At 39.3% G+C, this 16,830-nt stretch overlaps 1 protein-coding gene across 10 annotated transcripts in view; it reads right to left on the bottom strand.

The window, feature by feature from the left end:
* Positions 1–363: 363 nt before the first annotated feature.
* Positions 364–16,830, bottom strand: part of LOC137111107 (A-kinase anchor protein 13) — a 100,790-nt gene continuing 84,323 nt past the window's right edge. For 5 of the 10 annotated variants that reach the window (XM_067495069.1, XM_067495072.1, XM_067495065.1 and 2 more), the window contains 12 exons: positions 16,745–16,821; positions 13,969–14,150; positions 13,016–13,098; positions 12,711–12,899; positions 10,320–10,466; positions 9,068–9,141; positions 8,121–8,168; positions 7,666–7,716; positions 7,171–7,443; positions 6,098–6,280; positions 5,409–5,712; positions 364–3,048 (listed from right to left, as the gene is read on the bottom strand). In XM_067495069.1, the coding sequence (XP_067351170.1) occupies positions 2,996–3,048; positions 5,409–5,712; positions 6,098–6,280; positions 7,171–7,443; positions 7,666–7,716; positions 8,121–8,168; positions 9,068–9,141; positions 10,320–10,466; positions 12,711–12,899; positions 13,016–13,098; positions 13,969–14,150; positions 16,745–16,821 (1,664 nt within the window). In that variant the 3' untranslated portion in view covers positions 364–2,995. The remainder of the gene's footprint in view (positions 3,049–5,408; positions 5,713–6,097; positions 6,281–7,170; positions 7,444–7,665; positions 7,717–8,120; positions 8,169–9,067; positions 9,142–10,319; positions 10,467–12,710; positions 12,900–13,015; positions 13,099–13,968; positions 14,151–16,744; positions 16,822–16,830) is intronic. The other 5 variants (XM_067495067.1, XM_067495074.1, XM_067495068.1 and 2 more) reach the window with 4 other exon arrangements.

Raw genomic sequence — 16,830 nt, forward strand, 5'->3', positions numbered from 1 at the left:
TTGCATCCGAGAGGTGTCCATACGTCACAAATGTTGTCAGCTATGTGATCTTAACCATGGGCTACTTTGCAAAATACTACATGTACCTTCGTCTCTTTTAGCAAACTGACAACATGATTGGTAAAGGAAAGTCTGTGTGAAAGTAAAATACCAATAAATTACATATCCGGTAACATCTGGCACATATTAATCAGCTGATCAAGTATCCATGGGGTGTGAAACTACAGCACCTATTATCTGACAAACGTACAGTAAACAGTATTGAACATCTTGCAAACATTGTGATGAAATGCAAATTTTACCTCTTTTAGCAACTTCTTGGAAATAAACTATAGCAGCAACTGACAACCAAGACTCCAAAGGTCCAATGATTGTATTTAATTATTAGAGAAATACGACTTTACATTTTTTTAAATCACCACAATAGTGAAAATAAAACATAAATAAAACATTCTTACAAAATGTTGCAATAAATCACAAGTGGAACAATTATTATTATTTTTTTTTTTACATTTAATTTGTTTTATACATAAATCATATTTACACATTTGCCCCTTTTTACATAGTTCAGAATTAGACAACTGGGTACCATTTATAGTACAAACATTTCCTTCGTTTCAAATCAGAGGTATAAAAAGCCCTTCTCTCTGTCCTGAGAAGATGCTGGGTTCTACTCTAGTGCATTTAATCTTTCAAATTTAAGGCTACGCAGGGTTCACCTGTTGGACACACGTCTCATGGACAGGCTTATCATCGTTTCCTTACTTGCGTCGGCTGATTGTCCCTTACACAGAGAGGTCCGTGCATCTGCCCGATCGCCCCCTCCTAGTTTAGACCCCCCCTATCATATTAAAGCTGCTGTTGACTGGTTTCACTGAATAACCAATCACAAGCTCTGACAACTTATTTGTTTCTGCAGTCAATTACAAATACAGTGGGGGAAAATGTCAGAGTATGAGAGCCCACGCTCATCACATTATCTCTGCACAGCAATGACCTGCTGAGAAAAATGACAATTTTGCACAGCAGGGAGAAAATATTTACAAAAAGGGAATTTAAAAAATTGTTTTTAGGCTTAATTGTTGTTGTTGTTGTGGTGCGAGTGAGGGAACTCATTCAGTTGTAGGTGCAGTGCTCCCTAGTGGTCAGAACACACCAGAAAGAAGCACATTCTCCTTTTTCTTCAACAGGATTACGCCAAAGCCATAAACAAAGACATCAAGCAGCTAATTGACCGGCCCTCTAAGCCTCTTAAAAGACACACTATAATAAACAACCTGGACATGAAGTCAAATCCTCAACACAGACATCAAGTTAACGAACAAGCACTTAAACATGAGACACAAGAGGCAGCAATGAAACAGTTCAGTGACACTGTTCTGTATGAAATGTTCACTGCAAAATGGCTTTTTTAAAAACTATTGTTTTTATTTTCCACCTGTCCTGCAGGTGGTTGCTGGGCTTTAGTGGGGCTAAAACACAGGTTTAATAAAAAAAATAATAACACAGGTGAGACCAATCACCTTGAAATCATCACATAAAAGCTACCGGCCTCTCTTCACTTAAATACAAGCAAAAGTAAAACCTCGCCATCTTTTGTCCTTTACTCATTACCTAGCTTTGGATTGTTGCTGCTATTCATTAGCATCAGTACACTCCATTAAAAAAGATCTGATCGTTCATAGTGATTAGAAAAACAAAAAACAAAAAAACGGACAAGACCAAAGTGCTCAACAACACTGATGAGTGTTGATTCATTTGAAATGATCAGAGACTCTGGTGGCTTAGTCATTAAACGATATTTGGTGTTTGTAGTTACTGTCCTCTCTCATTTTGTCTAACTAGCTCTTTTGTTCCTAAATTAACAGCCAGCATTTCTTAAAACCCTCAGCTCTGCGTGTCTACTGAGTCTATCAAAAGAACTTAAACAGGATGAAAGTAAAACTCTTTAACAGACAGAAGACATTAAGAAACTAACACGAAGGAAAGCCCAGCTCGAAAGATGTCTGCATAAAAGCCCACTGACAGGTAGATAAAACGGTGAATCAAGCTAATATCCACTCAAGTCTCCAAAACACACTAAAGGATGTGAATTGAGCCAATATGCACAGAGAGACTCAATCCTTCTATTAACGTTAAATCAGGAAAAAAACCCATCTGCATTTTCGAGTTTCATTCTAAACTTATCACAGCTATTCTCTTCTGTTTACAAGCTGGAGACAAAATCAGTGGATGTAATTACATCTGCTGTTCAAAAAGGAATGTGAAAGAATGTCAGGCTAGGATTTTTGTGCAGTGTGGATCCGTGCAGAAGCACTGTGGAAAGAAACACTGGACCAAATAATGAAAGCTATTTTTGTGATGAAGAAATCTTCAATCATTGTCAAAGGTGATGATTAGCAGGAGTTTCCAGCGGAGCTTGTTCACATTCACATCTGTTCCCAAGTGGACCAACAGCCTGCTGGTGTGGCACTTCAAACAAAGGGGTCCAAATTGAGCCACAAAATGAAAACACTAAGGCAGGGACATGATATTAGTGAGGAAATCCACTTGGACATGCTTTTGCTGTGGACTGTCAACCAATTTATAATTCTTCTTCAAGTCTACTGACTTCTTTGGAAAAGAAAACAACAGGTTTTTGGACGGATAATACCAGAAAGGGCACAGCTACTCCCTGTTCCCTATTTAATGTGCTGCAAATGTATGCATGCCTAAACGCACGCCAATACAGAATCAATAAAATATTTTCAGAAAATAAAACAAGTGGTCTTTAATTTACAAACGCAAGAAAATACATGTTTAGCCTTTGTTTTCTTGCACGTGATGTTTAACTGCTCTACCTCCTTAAACCTAAAATAAATTAAAGTCTCAAAAAACCTTCTAGTAAACAGCAGTGTGAATGCAATGCTACTTGGCAGCAACGCGTTCTTCTACATGTCAGAAGGACATGATTGGTCAATGAAGAGGAGGAGGAGGAGGAGGAGAGTCCCTTCACTCAGCAGAAGAAGATCTCTCCATCCAGAGGGGGCTCTGGGAGGTGCTGGGGGTCTGAAAGGAGGAGAGGAGAGGAATCAGTGTCAGGTCACAAGAAAAGGATTCTTCCTAGGAGGATCTGATTGCTGGTTTGTTGTACTATTCCACTTGTGGGTTTAGTGAGCAGCATCAACCTGCTTCACATTGATCAAACCCTTAGCACAGTGCACTGAGCCATCAATGAGATCCATTAGAGAATTGACAAAAGCTGCCTCAGTGAGCAGCTTAATGTGCTGTGTGTGTTAGCTCGCTACTCACTATTCACAACAGAGCCATATCTACATGTATTTGTAGTTCCATGAGCATCTCTAGCTTTCATATCAGATTTAATTTTGCTGTGCTGCTCGCAGAAACATTTACCAATGCAGCACTGAACAAATTTTCCACTCATACATACACAAACCCACGCCCAGGTAAAGTCCGAGCCAAACCAGAGGCTTCTTCAAACCACAAAAGCACGGCAGTTAAATTATTAACCGCTACCGATTTTTCCAAAATGCAAAGCCATAGCCTAAACTGTGTCCCTACATCAAGCAGGGTATTAGTCAGGTTCTGGGTTCACACTGGCAAAAGGGACGAGTTCATTCGAAACGTACTCATAACAAAAAACAACTCCAGGTTGTGGTTTTGCTGATGCACATTATTCTCCCACATTCACAAAGGAAATGGACAGGCAGCTCACATCTGGAGGAAAATTTAAACACAGTGATCCTGGATGGTGGTGAAACAGCTGCAGGAAGGACCTTCAGGAGGCAAAAAGGAACTTCATTTTCTGTGTTAGTATGACACAAATAAATGATTCGTTTTTCTGTACACAAGAAACAAGGAAAAGAAAAAAATAAACACCACACAGCGTTTTCCTAGATTAGTTAACAGAATGGATAGTTAGTGTGTTATTAGGGATTCAAACTAACTCCAGAATCCCAGGTCATGAATCATATTGTCTGGTGTTAGGTCAGTCCTTGTGTGTGGTCAGCGGCAACATCCAATACGAGACAAAAGAGACAAAGAAAATGAAGAAGCAGTGTGATGCAAACTGACTCTGAAGCTCTAGACCCAGGAAATGCTGAACATGATGTACCACTTCTTAGTGTTGAAAATTACCATTCATCACTCATTCATTCATCAATTATTCATTGTGTCTCGTGTCTCGAATTAATACAGATGGTTCGCTGAAAATCTAACAATTATTTTGTACGTCTTGCCATTGGCAGTAATAAATCTAGAAAATGTAAACGTTTTCGGGGTTTCTCACCCACAGTTGCTTGAACAGCCATGTACACACTAACTTGACACTTCATTAGCTACACCTGTACTATCTAATGCAATCTGATAAAGCAGCTCTGCCATTAATTCTACTTATAAGGTTATCATTTCTCAGTGTATAAGTTGAAACTGTCAGAAAGGTGATAATTCTAATATGTCTTTATTATTAAGGTCATAGTAGGTGGTAGAATTGTACTGGAGGGTAATAAATTTAGAGGTGGTTGAAATGTTTTTGGGACTTTACCCTATTTAAAAGGTAAATATAATCATAATATCGTTAGCTAATAAATGCTTGTGTATTATGTATGTATAATGTATTTTGAATTGGGGCCTGGAGGCTAAGTGGTAGAGCATTGGGTTGGGATACAGAAGGCTGCAGGTTCAAATCCCAGCCTTTGTGGGTGTGGCCCTTTCCAGACACCAAGGGCTGGTAAAAATAATCTTTGTGTAGAAATGTTTATTGCCATTTTTTTCCCCCCATTTTTGAGTTTGTTCGCAGTTTACAGCACAAATGTCAAATAAGTTATTTTCTCCTTTTAAATGTTTAAGTTTCTGAGTGTAGCCCCCAAAAATCAGTTTTTTTTAGTACTATGAACTAAAGCGTCAATTTGTGAATAGATGAAAGTTATTAATGTTATGATATTTTAAAAGACATACTCAAAAACTTGATTTGTGAAGTGGTTCTCTTCTTGAACCCATACATGACTTACACTTAACAAGGCCTGACCGTTTTAGATTTTGTGCAGTAACCTTATGTTTGAGGCACATTTGGAACAAATCTAGACTAGACAGATTTGTTCCAAATGTCAAGTTCAATATGGTTTGAAATACACCGTTTTCTTAGTGGAGGCCGTGGACTTTTGTGTTTAAAGTACATTTCAGATCATGTACTTAGTACTGTACTTTTACTTTAGCTTTAGGTCTGTGTGTTTAAGCCTCTTCTGAGCACTTTCTAACTAGTACATCTTGCATGTTGCCCGTCACTGAAGCCAAAGGCCAAACTCTTTAATCAGCTGGTTGTTTTCTCTCTGTCCAACATGCCTGAAAAGTCCTTGACCAAAATCATTGAATGAAAATCCATCCACTCCCACCTGTTCACCATTTCCTACCTGCTGTCTGTGCACTTCCCTCTTTGCCCTTCTTCTTCTTCTTCTCTTTCCCCTCTTTGCTCTTGCTTTTTGCAAGCTGCAGCAGGCTCTTTGAGATCTGGTTGTTGGCTTCGCTTCCCTTGATGTTGGTGTTGGCGAAGGATGAGGTAAAGGGATTCAGGCCTTTTCCTTTGGGCTTGGACCTCTGGGGCTGCTGCCTGGGGAGGGAGGAGGAGGAAGAGGAAGAGAGCTCCAGTGGGTCCAGCTCCAGGGACTGGGAGCTGCTGGGGAACTGGGATTCGTCAGAAGTTGTAGAGGGAGTCCTCTGGAAGTAAAGGAACAAGGTTAGATGAATGAACAGCTGCTGACTACATCTATAAGTAAATATATATATATAAGAGGTGCATGTTTTTGCAAGCTGAATAAAAGATGAGATGAATTTTTCAAAATAGTTTAATAGTGGAGATGAGCTGTTAGATTACTTGTTTGCTAGTTAACCCACTGTCAAGAGCTTTTTAAAATTCACTTCCAACAGTGACCCAGGTTCAAACTTCAATATAAGCATCCATAAACATCAACCCTGCTGAAGTACCACTGAGCAAAATCTAAGTGTTCCACTGTTGCTAAGCGGTTGACAGAGGAGGTTGTTTCCTGCAGGGAGCAACAGATCATGTTATCATATTGCTATAATTCTAAGGGTCTCTCCTTACCTCAGAAAGACGCAGCTCTTCCATCTTGATGAGCTGCCGCTGCACAGCCTCTTTGTCCCTCTCCAGCTTCCTCTGAGCGTCTCGCAGCCTCTCCAGGTCTTTCTGGTACTGCTCCTTCTTTAGCTGCAGCTCCTGCTTTTCCTGCTCTACTTCCTGGTGCTGCTTTAGCATCTCCTCCTCCTGCAGTAGGTGGGAGGTACATTGCTGGATTTATTGAAATGATACATGTCAAATTTACAGTATGTTTTCAGATATTGAAAGGGAATTTACTGTATCACTGTGCACGATAGGACAAGTCTGTAGCTCCAATTTATTGGATGCCATGCCATGAAAAAAAAACTTTAAAATAAAAATAGCTTCCTGGAAGGTACTGTAGGTTTGACATTTCAGTAGAAAATGACAGTTCTCAAATAATGCTGAAAAACAGCAAGTAATGAAAAGTCAATCATTATAAAGGTAAACCTTTCTACCACCACTTCAATATTATTGCATCTTTCACAGTTGTACCTTGATGTGGCAGCTTTGATCTCAGTAATCATTAAAAGCCAGTTCTGTCATTTTCACGGTGTATTTTTAAAATCAGCTTGCCATCACTACAGAGCACTGCGGGAAACCCTGTGTTTCCTGGCACAAGTACACAAATCAGGATAAACGCATAGAAATCCACCTGTTATCTGTAACCGCTTTTCCTGTTTTAGGGTCTTGGGGGCTGAAACCCAGATTTCATAGGGTGAGAGGCAGGGTACAACATGGACAGGTCGCTGGTCTATCACAGGGCCAGCACAGAGAGACTTACACAGACAGACAACCATCCACACCCACATTCACACCTAGGGGGAAATTTAGAGACATAGATTAACCGAACATACATGTCTTTGGCTTGCGAGAGGAAACCAGACTACCCGGAGGAAAGAACATGCAAAACTACATATAGAAAGGCCACGGTGGGCGAGGGATTCACGCCTGCAACCTTCTTGCTGTAAGATGGCAGTGCTAACACTCCACTTTCGTGCTGCTGTAAATGCATAGAAATATATCATTCATTGTGCAAATAGAAAATGATGCAAAGTTACCTGTCCATGCACCATTTTCTCCCTGTCATTTAGTTGCTCTTCCCTGAGCTCCCACTCTCTCTCCCTCCTCCTCTTTTCCTCAGCATGAGCAGCCTGCTGTCTCTGTAGGGAGGCCAGCTCCTGCCGCTGCTTTTCCAGGCTACGCTGCTTCTCCTGCTCGATGAGGGAGCTGGGCCGTGACGACGAACGTGATAAAGACGTACAGGAGGTGGAGCGCTCACTCAGGGCATGCCGCTGGTCCTCTATGAAACTGTCCTGCTGAATCACCACTGCCTGGGGTAGAGAGAGACAGAGCCCGGAGAGAATAGGTTACACACATCCCACATTTTGTTGGGTTTACTCTTCAACATATTATTTGTGTCTCATCAGTTCTAGTCAGTTCACACGATTAGATTCAGATTATGATGGCAATGCTTTCATATTGGCCGCAAAACTCTTTGTATCATTTCAATTTTGATTTGAAGCAAACAGTAGCTTTATATGGACAATATATACCTGCAGAGTGCTGAGCAGGAGATGCAGATTGGAGACACTGTGGAGGACCTGCTGTCAACAAAAAAACAAAAAGGATTGAAAAACATATCAACAGAAGGAGGTGTGTCACACAAACAGACAACATTATCATCCAACACAATTGGATTATTCCACCATAATATGTGGGTTAATATTTCTTATGTATAGTATGTATTTTGTAAAGGTTTACTGTCGGTGTAATTTATTCGAGATTTATTTAATAGTGTTTCGAATAAGTGTTTTTAAAAGTGTTTTGAATAATGTTACAATACATAATTCTGCTAATACAAACATTGATAATATAAAAATACCAACCACAACACTACTACTATTGCTGCTGCTTTTGCTAATAAATTAAACGATGCTGACACAGAGATTTGACAGTTTCCATGTAAACAGCCGCTCTAATTGATTCAGAGGCAGGAAGTCAGTGTTACCTCACTGTTCCTCTTCAGCAGCAGCAACAGCAGGTTGGCATTTCCTCCCTGCACACAAACACACAGTTAGTACTGTTGAGCCAGAACGCAGTCATGCACCCACATGCACACTTCTGTTAGTGTCTCATTGTGTGTGTGTGTGTGTGGGTGTACAGTATGTGTATGTAAACTGGTATATATAAATGTGATTATAGCTGTGCATGTGTATGTGCTGTTAAAATGTAATTGTTACTGTGTACAAAAGATATGGTAATGCAGCAGTCTTGCAGCTGTGGGCTAAGCTATGGGTTGAAGGTCTCTAAAGATTTTCATTAACAAACAAAAGCACAAATTACTGCGACTACAACAGAAAATGAAAGGAATTAAATGTGAAATAAATCTGTTCACTGAAGAGTATGACTTGTCTCTTTTTTTGGTGCCTCTGATTCAACACTTGCTCAATGCTCGGGATAAAATATTAGGAAAAAAAAAATCAAGTATTCCTCTTTTGTTAAGACGGCAGAATTAACAAAGAATGGCCTGGTCTGTTAATGGTTCAGTGACGATAAATGCTTTTGTTAAGCAGTGTACTATAGTAGCTTAGCTATACTAAAACATTCAAGAAACAATTTCAGTACGTGCTGTCCAGCAGCTGGATTTATGCAAAATAATGACTAAAAAAAGCCAGCATCTATTTCAGAATTACAAGTGCAGCACCTAAAGGCAGCCCATTCATTCCTATCCACTGCTGAATTCATATACTGCTGGTGGTCGCTAATAGCAATGGGGCCTTGCAGGAAGAGTAAAGAGGCTAATTCACTGGAGGAAGAGAAGCATCTAAATTCATCTTAATGGTATTGTTAATGTTGCAGGACAAAGGCACCCCCACACATGGCCCGAGTTTCTCATTGAGGCGTGGGGGCGTAGTGGCTTCACAGCCAACAATAATAGGCTCCTGAGATGCAGACCTTCTTTAAAACGCTGTCAGACTCTGTCCTGCGCAGATCTCCCACCGTCTCCTCACTCTCGTCTCTGTCTCCACCTGACATAAAGGAAAACCACAGGAGAAAGGATTAACCTGGCAGCAAAGAATCCACATTCAACAACTGGTTTGGAGATGATACATTAACACTATTTTCTGCTGCAATTTTCCAGTTGCACCAAAAGATTTTTTTCAACAGCTGTCCAGCACAGTTCATAATGTTAATCCCAATGATGTGTTGATTGCATACAAAAGTTCTGAATTAAAACAAGTTGTCTATATTTATTCTTTTAAATGTTTAACAGTACATATATGTGCAAGGTGATGATGGTGAAGGGTTAATGTTGTATCAAACCCATAAATACATAATTTTCATACAACATTAATGACCGATCAAGTGTTCTTCCTTTGAGAGCTACAACTTGTTCACTCACCGCCAAGTCAGTGAGATAGTTTTTGACTTACGTGCTACATCAAACGATGAGGAACTGCCCACCTGCATTATTTTTGTGTTATTTGTGTTGTTATTAAATTTGATAGATCCTGTGGAAATGATGCACAACCTGTTTGTGTATTCATTTATCATTCTGCTATTATTTTCATTTTGTTTTCCTTTGCATTTCCTTCCCTCCCCACTCATACTAATCACTTCACTGCCGCTGGACCTTCTTTTAATCTAAAACACTACCCATAGTTTAATTGATTTGTATTCTTACTTTAAAACGTGTAATTTAATTGACTGTCTCCAGTGTTTATATTTGTCAGTATGGTTACTGAACAGAATAAATGGTTAATTATAATGCTAACAATATCAGAATTTTACAAAGAGTCTCTTTCATTGCTTCTCATTCGTGATGTAAAAGTGTGGACCTCTTATGGCTCAATATCTGCCACACTGTCAGCAGAGTCTCCCCCCCACTGAGCTTGCAAGCTACCAGTTCAGAGGTATTGCCTCAGGCCACATCTCCCGCAGGAAGCTTCAGTTCTGCTGTTATATCTAACTGCACTGAAAAGGGGCACTGTGGGTAGTGGCAGATGTGATGTCTGCTCTTATGTGACCACTAAAAATCAGTTTTAGGATGAAAAGCAAATAATTTATTCTTAAAATGTCAGGCTTTCTGCAGACCTAGCTCACATTTGCAGTTCTTTCATTGAGTTTGTGCATTTATTGTGCCCAGTTTAGTGTGTTTTACTGTTACAGGCTACAGGTCTCTGGTAACCTACAGCTGCAGACTTACTTTTACTACAGTGCATCTGGTGACTATCGAAGCCTCCAAACGTCTCGGCCCGACGGGGCAAACACACAGGTCCTGTGCTTCCTCCTTCCTGGATGTTGGCCATCGCTCCACCCAGGCTGCTGTTCACCAGTGCCTGTAACGTCTCCACTGTTGTATGCGTGCATGAAAATGCACACGCGCACACACACACACACACACACACGTACACACACACACACCAATGTACAGCTCAGTAAGTGAATTATCCCAGCTAACTGTGTTACAGCTCAGCTCTGCAGACAGAGTCCAACCAGGCACTTCTGCTTTCAACTTGCTATTTGCTCCTGTTGCTAAGCAACTATTGACAACCGTTTGAACGACAGAGCTCTTATACTAAAAAGTTTAATTATTTTTACCATCTGAAATTATATACAGCCTGGATCCACAGATCCAATGCAATTACCTTCCCAGTAAAAACAAAGCAAAACAAAGCTGTTGATGGTGGATTTTGACCCTAACCCTGTAATTAGGACAATGATTTCCCCCCCCCAAAAAAGTGTTAAAAAAATTTAAATTTCCTTCTAGTGAAATATATTATGCAATTTGTTATTTATGTTCTACATTTTCTGCATTAGAGCTCCATACAATCTTTCTTTAAATGCACAGTTACCAATATTGCCAACTCTAAAACAAACTGCTGCTAAATGCAACTACATCTTTTCTTGGAACATTCTTAGCCTGAAGCAGAACTTGAAAATCAGAGTCGGATACATCTTTGTGTTGTTTCTGAGTCCTTCCTGTGCAACTCACAGCTCTGATTACCATACAGCTCTTTCAAGAGGAAACACATACAACAGTTTGTATAATTTTTAAAATGAAGAACAGAACACAAGCTAGCTCATGATCTATCAATATAAGAGGGAACGGTGCTTGTAATACTGAGCATTACAGCACATATTGAAATGTTAATTTTAAAAACCTTTTTCAGTCAAAAATATTTTTCTGCTATTTACACTTATATTTTAACAATTAACATTTAAAAAGTTAAGCGAATGTGCAGAGAAAGTATCTTTTTTTTCCTGAAATTTCATTTTCTCTTTATCAAAATCCAAAATCTCTCTCTCAGTTTATGTCTCAGCTTGAGCTGCTTTCTTCTTAGACACATGAAGAGCAAGGTTGTCAAAGCCCAAAAAGAGAAGGAATAAAATCCTAAAAACACACCGGCTCCATTAATGTACTCAATAGTCTCTTTAAATCATTGGCAAAACACGACTACTATTTCCTTTAAACTTCTGCTCTTTAAAACTAAGTTGTGAACCAATTGCCAAGCAATTACCTTTTAAAATTCTCACAGAAAAAGTCATTTTTAAAAATGCCTCTTTTCATTGATTTCAGGTAATAACCTAGCGTTCTCTAACATTCAATTCCGATACATGCTCAAATTGATTAGTACCTATTAAACTGGATGTGTGGTGTTCGGTGTAGGTTATGTGTGAGAAGGAGTGGTCATCTAGCCCTCCAGATGATTGTCCAAATGGTACTTTTCCACACGCAGGCTTAAAGATTACTGGTTAATGCAATTTCTTAGAATTGCAAACTGGGGCTGAAGATAGATGAAAATAGCAACCAGTGCTGCTAAAACTGTTTACAAATAAGCATACTTTTATATACAATATACAAAAGCCTTTTTGATTGGAGATATTTGGACTGGAAAAACCCTAAAAGTCCCAAGTGTAGGTTAATGAGACAAATGGTGACTCTGTTCAGCGTAGACGTTCCAGTAGCAGGGTCTTGCTACTGTGTATATTGATTTACTGCCTTACTGAGACATTTAACCTACTACGGAGCCATTTTAACATTATTAGCAGGAAGTGAATGTGCTTCCTGCTATGACAAATCAAAATAGCTCTTGTGAAAATGGTCTATTACACAAATACTGCAAACTCTCATGGTTTCATTTCATACACTTGCAATGAATTATGTAATTGATCTCTTATGATGAGTACATTATAAAATCGCTAAGTAAACTGTTAAAAAAAAAAAAAGCAGTTATCATTAACTACAGATGAATTTGTCTGAAAAACCACAGACTGGTCTTAAGCCTGTCAAATAATTTATTTTACCTGTACAAGAAATAGCATTCAACTGTTCTAATTCTGAGTGACCACCACTCAACTCACGGCAAATGAAAAAAGGGTAATAACACTGTAAAAATCAGACATTCTCTAAAGAAGATGTTTTCAAAATATATGGGGCATGACCCCTGGGGAGGCCCAGGGGGAATGGGAGACATGAGGTGAAGACAGGTACCAGGATTTTCATCAAAACAAAACACTTACTAAACGGCACCTAAAATATAGCACATAAAATATAACATTGAATCACCATCACATTCTAAAAACTCTATCTTACCTTCCTGTAAAGCATCTCTCATGATGGATGCACCCCTAGGCGGCTCCAAGCTGCAGGCTGACCTGAAGTAGGGCTCGACCTGCCGACAAGCTTCCTCACCTGGGTTTAAGCCCTCCCACATTCCTCTGAAGAGTTGCACTTTTTCCTCTAGCAGAGACATGATCTCTGTATCTTTCTGCCTCAGTAAGTCTGACCAGCAAGAACAGACAGACAGGAAGCGATGCAGATGGTGAGAAAAAACATTCTGTGGTATTGGGAGCAATGCATTTTTTCAAATTCAAATACACTAAACATGCTTCTCCCACCTCTTAACTCCTTGGCTTTAGTCTCCAGGTGCCTCTTGTCATCTTCTGTTTCACTGGGAATTCCTTCATCCTCATCCTTCTCCCTGTGAATACAGTAAAAAATAAAAATCCCATCTTATCTATTCACTATACTGTACTTCCATCTACAACATCCACAACTAGTGCAGAAATCAACCAGTCTAATTATTAGCAGATAAATAGAGACAAGTCCTTTTATATTGTCCTGATGATGATTAATATTTACAGTTAATGTGTCAGGCAAAAATTTGCGCACGCACACACACTCTATTGCATTTCTCTGACTTATGCCTGTGTAAATGTTTTAGTTGTGGATTATATCTCAAAAAACGTGAAATTCAAAATGTCTGCTTTGGCTCCGGGAATATTTTCAGAGTAAACAATTCTTTAAAACTGGATTAATGAAAGTAATCATTAGCTTCAGTCCTTTTCTATACAACATTGATACCACAAGTTGACAGAAGCAAAAAAATTAATGCACGTGATGTTTTTCTTGAAAAAGAAAATTGCATTTTGACGGAAGTCAGAGAGTGAGAGAGACTGCACTAAATCTCTCTCCTTCCTGCTGGCTGCGGTTGAATAATCCTCTGCTTATAGTGAGCTGCCCTTGAAGCCAATCCAGCATTAGACTGTCCCTGAGTACATCCCATCCCCAGGTAGAGTAGTGCTAATCCTCCTGACAGCACAGTGCTCTGTCGCAGCTTAACTTATATTACTCTCTAGAAAACTGGGCTGGGTCTAACTCCCAGGTTACAACACAGATGTAGTGTGTGTAGACTCTGAAAGGCCAGTACCGAATATAAAACACAACAAAAGGCAGAATTTCAGTACAAGTCATGGGTTAGAGTAAAAGTTTGGGCATGCTGTTCAGTAACTTGGAGGAGTTCAGGCTGTCAAAAAAACTAAAATCATCACATTAAATGTTTTCTACTTACATGGACTGCATAGCTTCCTGGATAAGTTGCATCCAGGTGTTTCTTTCATCCTTTGAGCTAGCCAGAACCTCCATCATTTCTGGCTTCTCGATGCCTGTCGTAATAAGAAAGAGGCCGCGCTCTTCGTTAGCAACCTCCCTGACAATCAGCTTCTGGAGGGAGAGGACCGTGGACCGCTGGTCCTATAGGGACAGGAGGGTGGGGAAGGAGGATAGAGATTGATGAATGCAAAAAGGAAGAACAACAGAAAAAAAAAAAACAGACAGTGACATGACAGTGGGAGGGTTGAGGAAGAGAGGGGGAGGAGGGAAGGAACATGGTGAAGAAGGGGAGAGGATGGGAAAGGCAGGAAGAAGGGTGGGTTGAAGCAGAATAGAAAAGGAGGGGCAGAGGAGAAGGAGAAGCGTAATTATCAGAGGGGAAGAGGATAGCAGGGTGAGGAAAGCAATAGCGAAAAAAGAGAAGTGAACACAGAGGGATGGAAAGAAGGAAGGAAGGTCAGTCAAAAGAAATAGGATTATCAGAAGAGAACAGATAGAGTAAAATAAAAAGGAAGTTCAATAAGGGGGAGACAAGAGAAAAATAAGGGGGATTTTGGGTCCACAGCATCAGCAGGGCTTGTAGGCTCAAGGCTGTTTAATTTTTCTACTCTATCTGGTAAAAGGCTGAAATTGTAGCCACATCCCAATATTTCTTTTTCCTAAAATCTCTTTTTTGAGGTTCAAAGAATAGCTCTATATATACACTGTTGGCCATAAAGTTTGAAAAATGTTGTTTTCAAATACCTTTTTTGCAAAGGTTGTGTTTTAATTTTTACTGTGATATGTTTGGAAAAGATTGATCAATAAAGTTCTGTCACAATAATTTCACAAGAAAAGGTAAAAAATATTTTATTCCAACTTTATGTGCAACGGTAGATTTTTTTGCTTTTATCTTGCTATAAACATCTAAAGTCTTTCTTTTCTGTGCAGAAATACATTCTTATGTGCAAACTAGAAAAAGCATTTCCAAAAAGAAAATGCACTGTGAATGCTTCATAGCTGAGTGCAAAGTTTAAGTCAAACACCTAAAGAAAACTAGAATTTATAAACTATGACCATTTCAAAACATCACGTTAAAGATGAAATCTCAGTTGGTGAAAGTATGCAGAACCATTTCCATCTCAATGTGGTAGAAAGGTGAGATTCTAACATTTGTGCAGTCAGCGTACCTAGACCTATTACTGCAGGTAGGTAAAGTGTTTGGACACAGCTCTGAGGATTATCACATGACCTGATTCAGCTGTGTCCATTACCATGGCAACAGGTTATAAATTGCTCAGACTTTGCCTTGCAAAAAGTGAAAACTTATTAGTCCTATTAACAAACTTAAAAAACTAAGTGGCAGAAGGCTTTACCAAAGACGGTGACATACTTTATTTGAAGATACTCAATAACAGGAAGGCAGGGCGGCATTTGCGATTTGAGGAGAATTTCTGGACCTCCGCTATAATGTGGTCCAAAGGGAGTTTTAGACGGCACTCTCTTCAATTCTGGCCAAATACTGAGAGAACTGTAAGTCCTGTCACTATGAGAGCTACATTTCCTGAACACAAAACTACACGTTTTAATGCATAAGTTGTTGAGAAAAGCTGAAAGTTAAATGAGGAAAAGAAGAAAAAAGTGGATGCTAGAAGTTTTCGTGTGTGTGATATCAGTCACTCTAGCTGGGCCAACATTCTGCAATACGCACTAATGGAGAAGTTGCAATGGCACCAAAAATGATCTCCAACTTAAACTGCAATTTTTCAAAAAACAGAAAAGATATTAAAAAGCAGAATACAAGGCTGGTAGCTGAAAGTCTTGTGATTTCCTGGAAGTTTGAATGGTCTCATGAGGCTGAAGTATGCTCAAGCAGTTAAAGCTGAAAGAGGACAAAGGTGAAAAATAGCTGAAGAGTCTGCATTTATTTGAAAAAGTATAAAAGATTAAAAAGCAATTTGCACACGTCCTTAATAAGCTGTACGTTTTGAAGGTTGAAGAGTGTTTCTAGCTGAAAGTAGTTAAGTGCCAAATTACGTAAGGAACAAGGGAATCAGAAGCAGTATAATAATAATAATAATAATAATAATAATAATAATAATAACAATAATTATTATTATCATCATCATTATTATTAAGATTCAGATGTTGTTGCTTTGGTACAGAATTCTTTCTTCGTTTTGTGATTTGGCAGACATTAGGTTCTGTGACCTCTGACCTCAACCACTTTGCTGTATTTACTATTGGTGAGTCTTCATAATGAAGTGCACTTAACTCAACCCAGTTCACATGGCTGTCATCCATTTAGAACCATATGTTACTCCTCTTTTTGTTGTCAACAGCCTTAAATCAAAATGTTTTAAACGACTGATGTAATTATTACACCACAGGCCTTTCCTCTGTTTTCATTCCCCCTACTGAGTGTGTGAATAAATGTGTGTCATCCCATGAAACTCAGTCCTGTAAACATGGAAAAAAAATACATAAACCTATATGATTTATCACAGTTGGGTTAGATGCCCAAGGCCACAGCTTTATTAGGCACAGCTAGCGTATTAGCTACAGGGGACAATATTACACAATGGGAACGCTAAGCGGGGCAGCTAATGCTAACGGCAATAACAGAGTAGGAAAATATGACAACATTTTTGGCAGCGCTCATAAGATCTTTATTACTGAGGGAAAAGGAGGGAAGGGACATGGAGAAAACAGCAGAAGGGAGGAGGGAGAGAATAGAGATGAAAGCAAGGTCCTACCAGCATGGCGAAGACATATTTCTGGTCTTTCTCTTGGAGAAACACAAAGACATCTGATAGAAGCAGAGCATGGACGTCTGGAGGCC

Source organism: Channa argus, chromosome 2, assembly GCF_033026475.1.
Source record: "Channa argus isolate prfri chromosome 2, Channa argus male v1.0, whole genome shotgun sequence".
Classification (NCBI taxonomy): domain Eukaryota; kingdom Metazoa; phylum Chordata; class Actinopteri; order Anabantiformes; family Channidae; genus Channa; species Channa argus.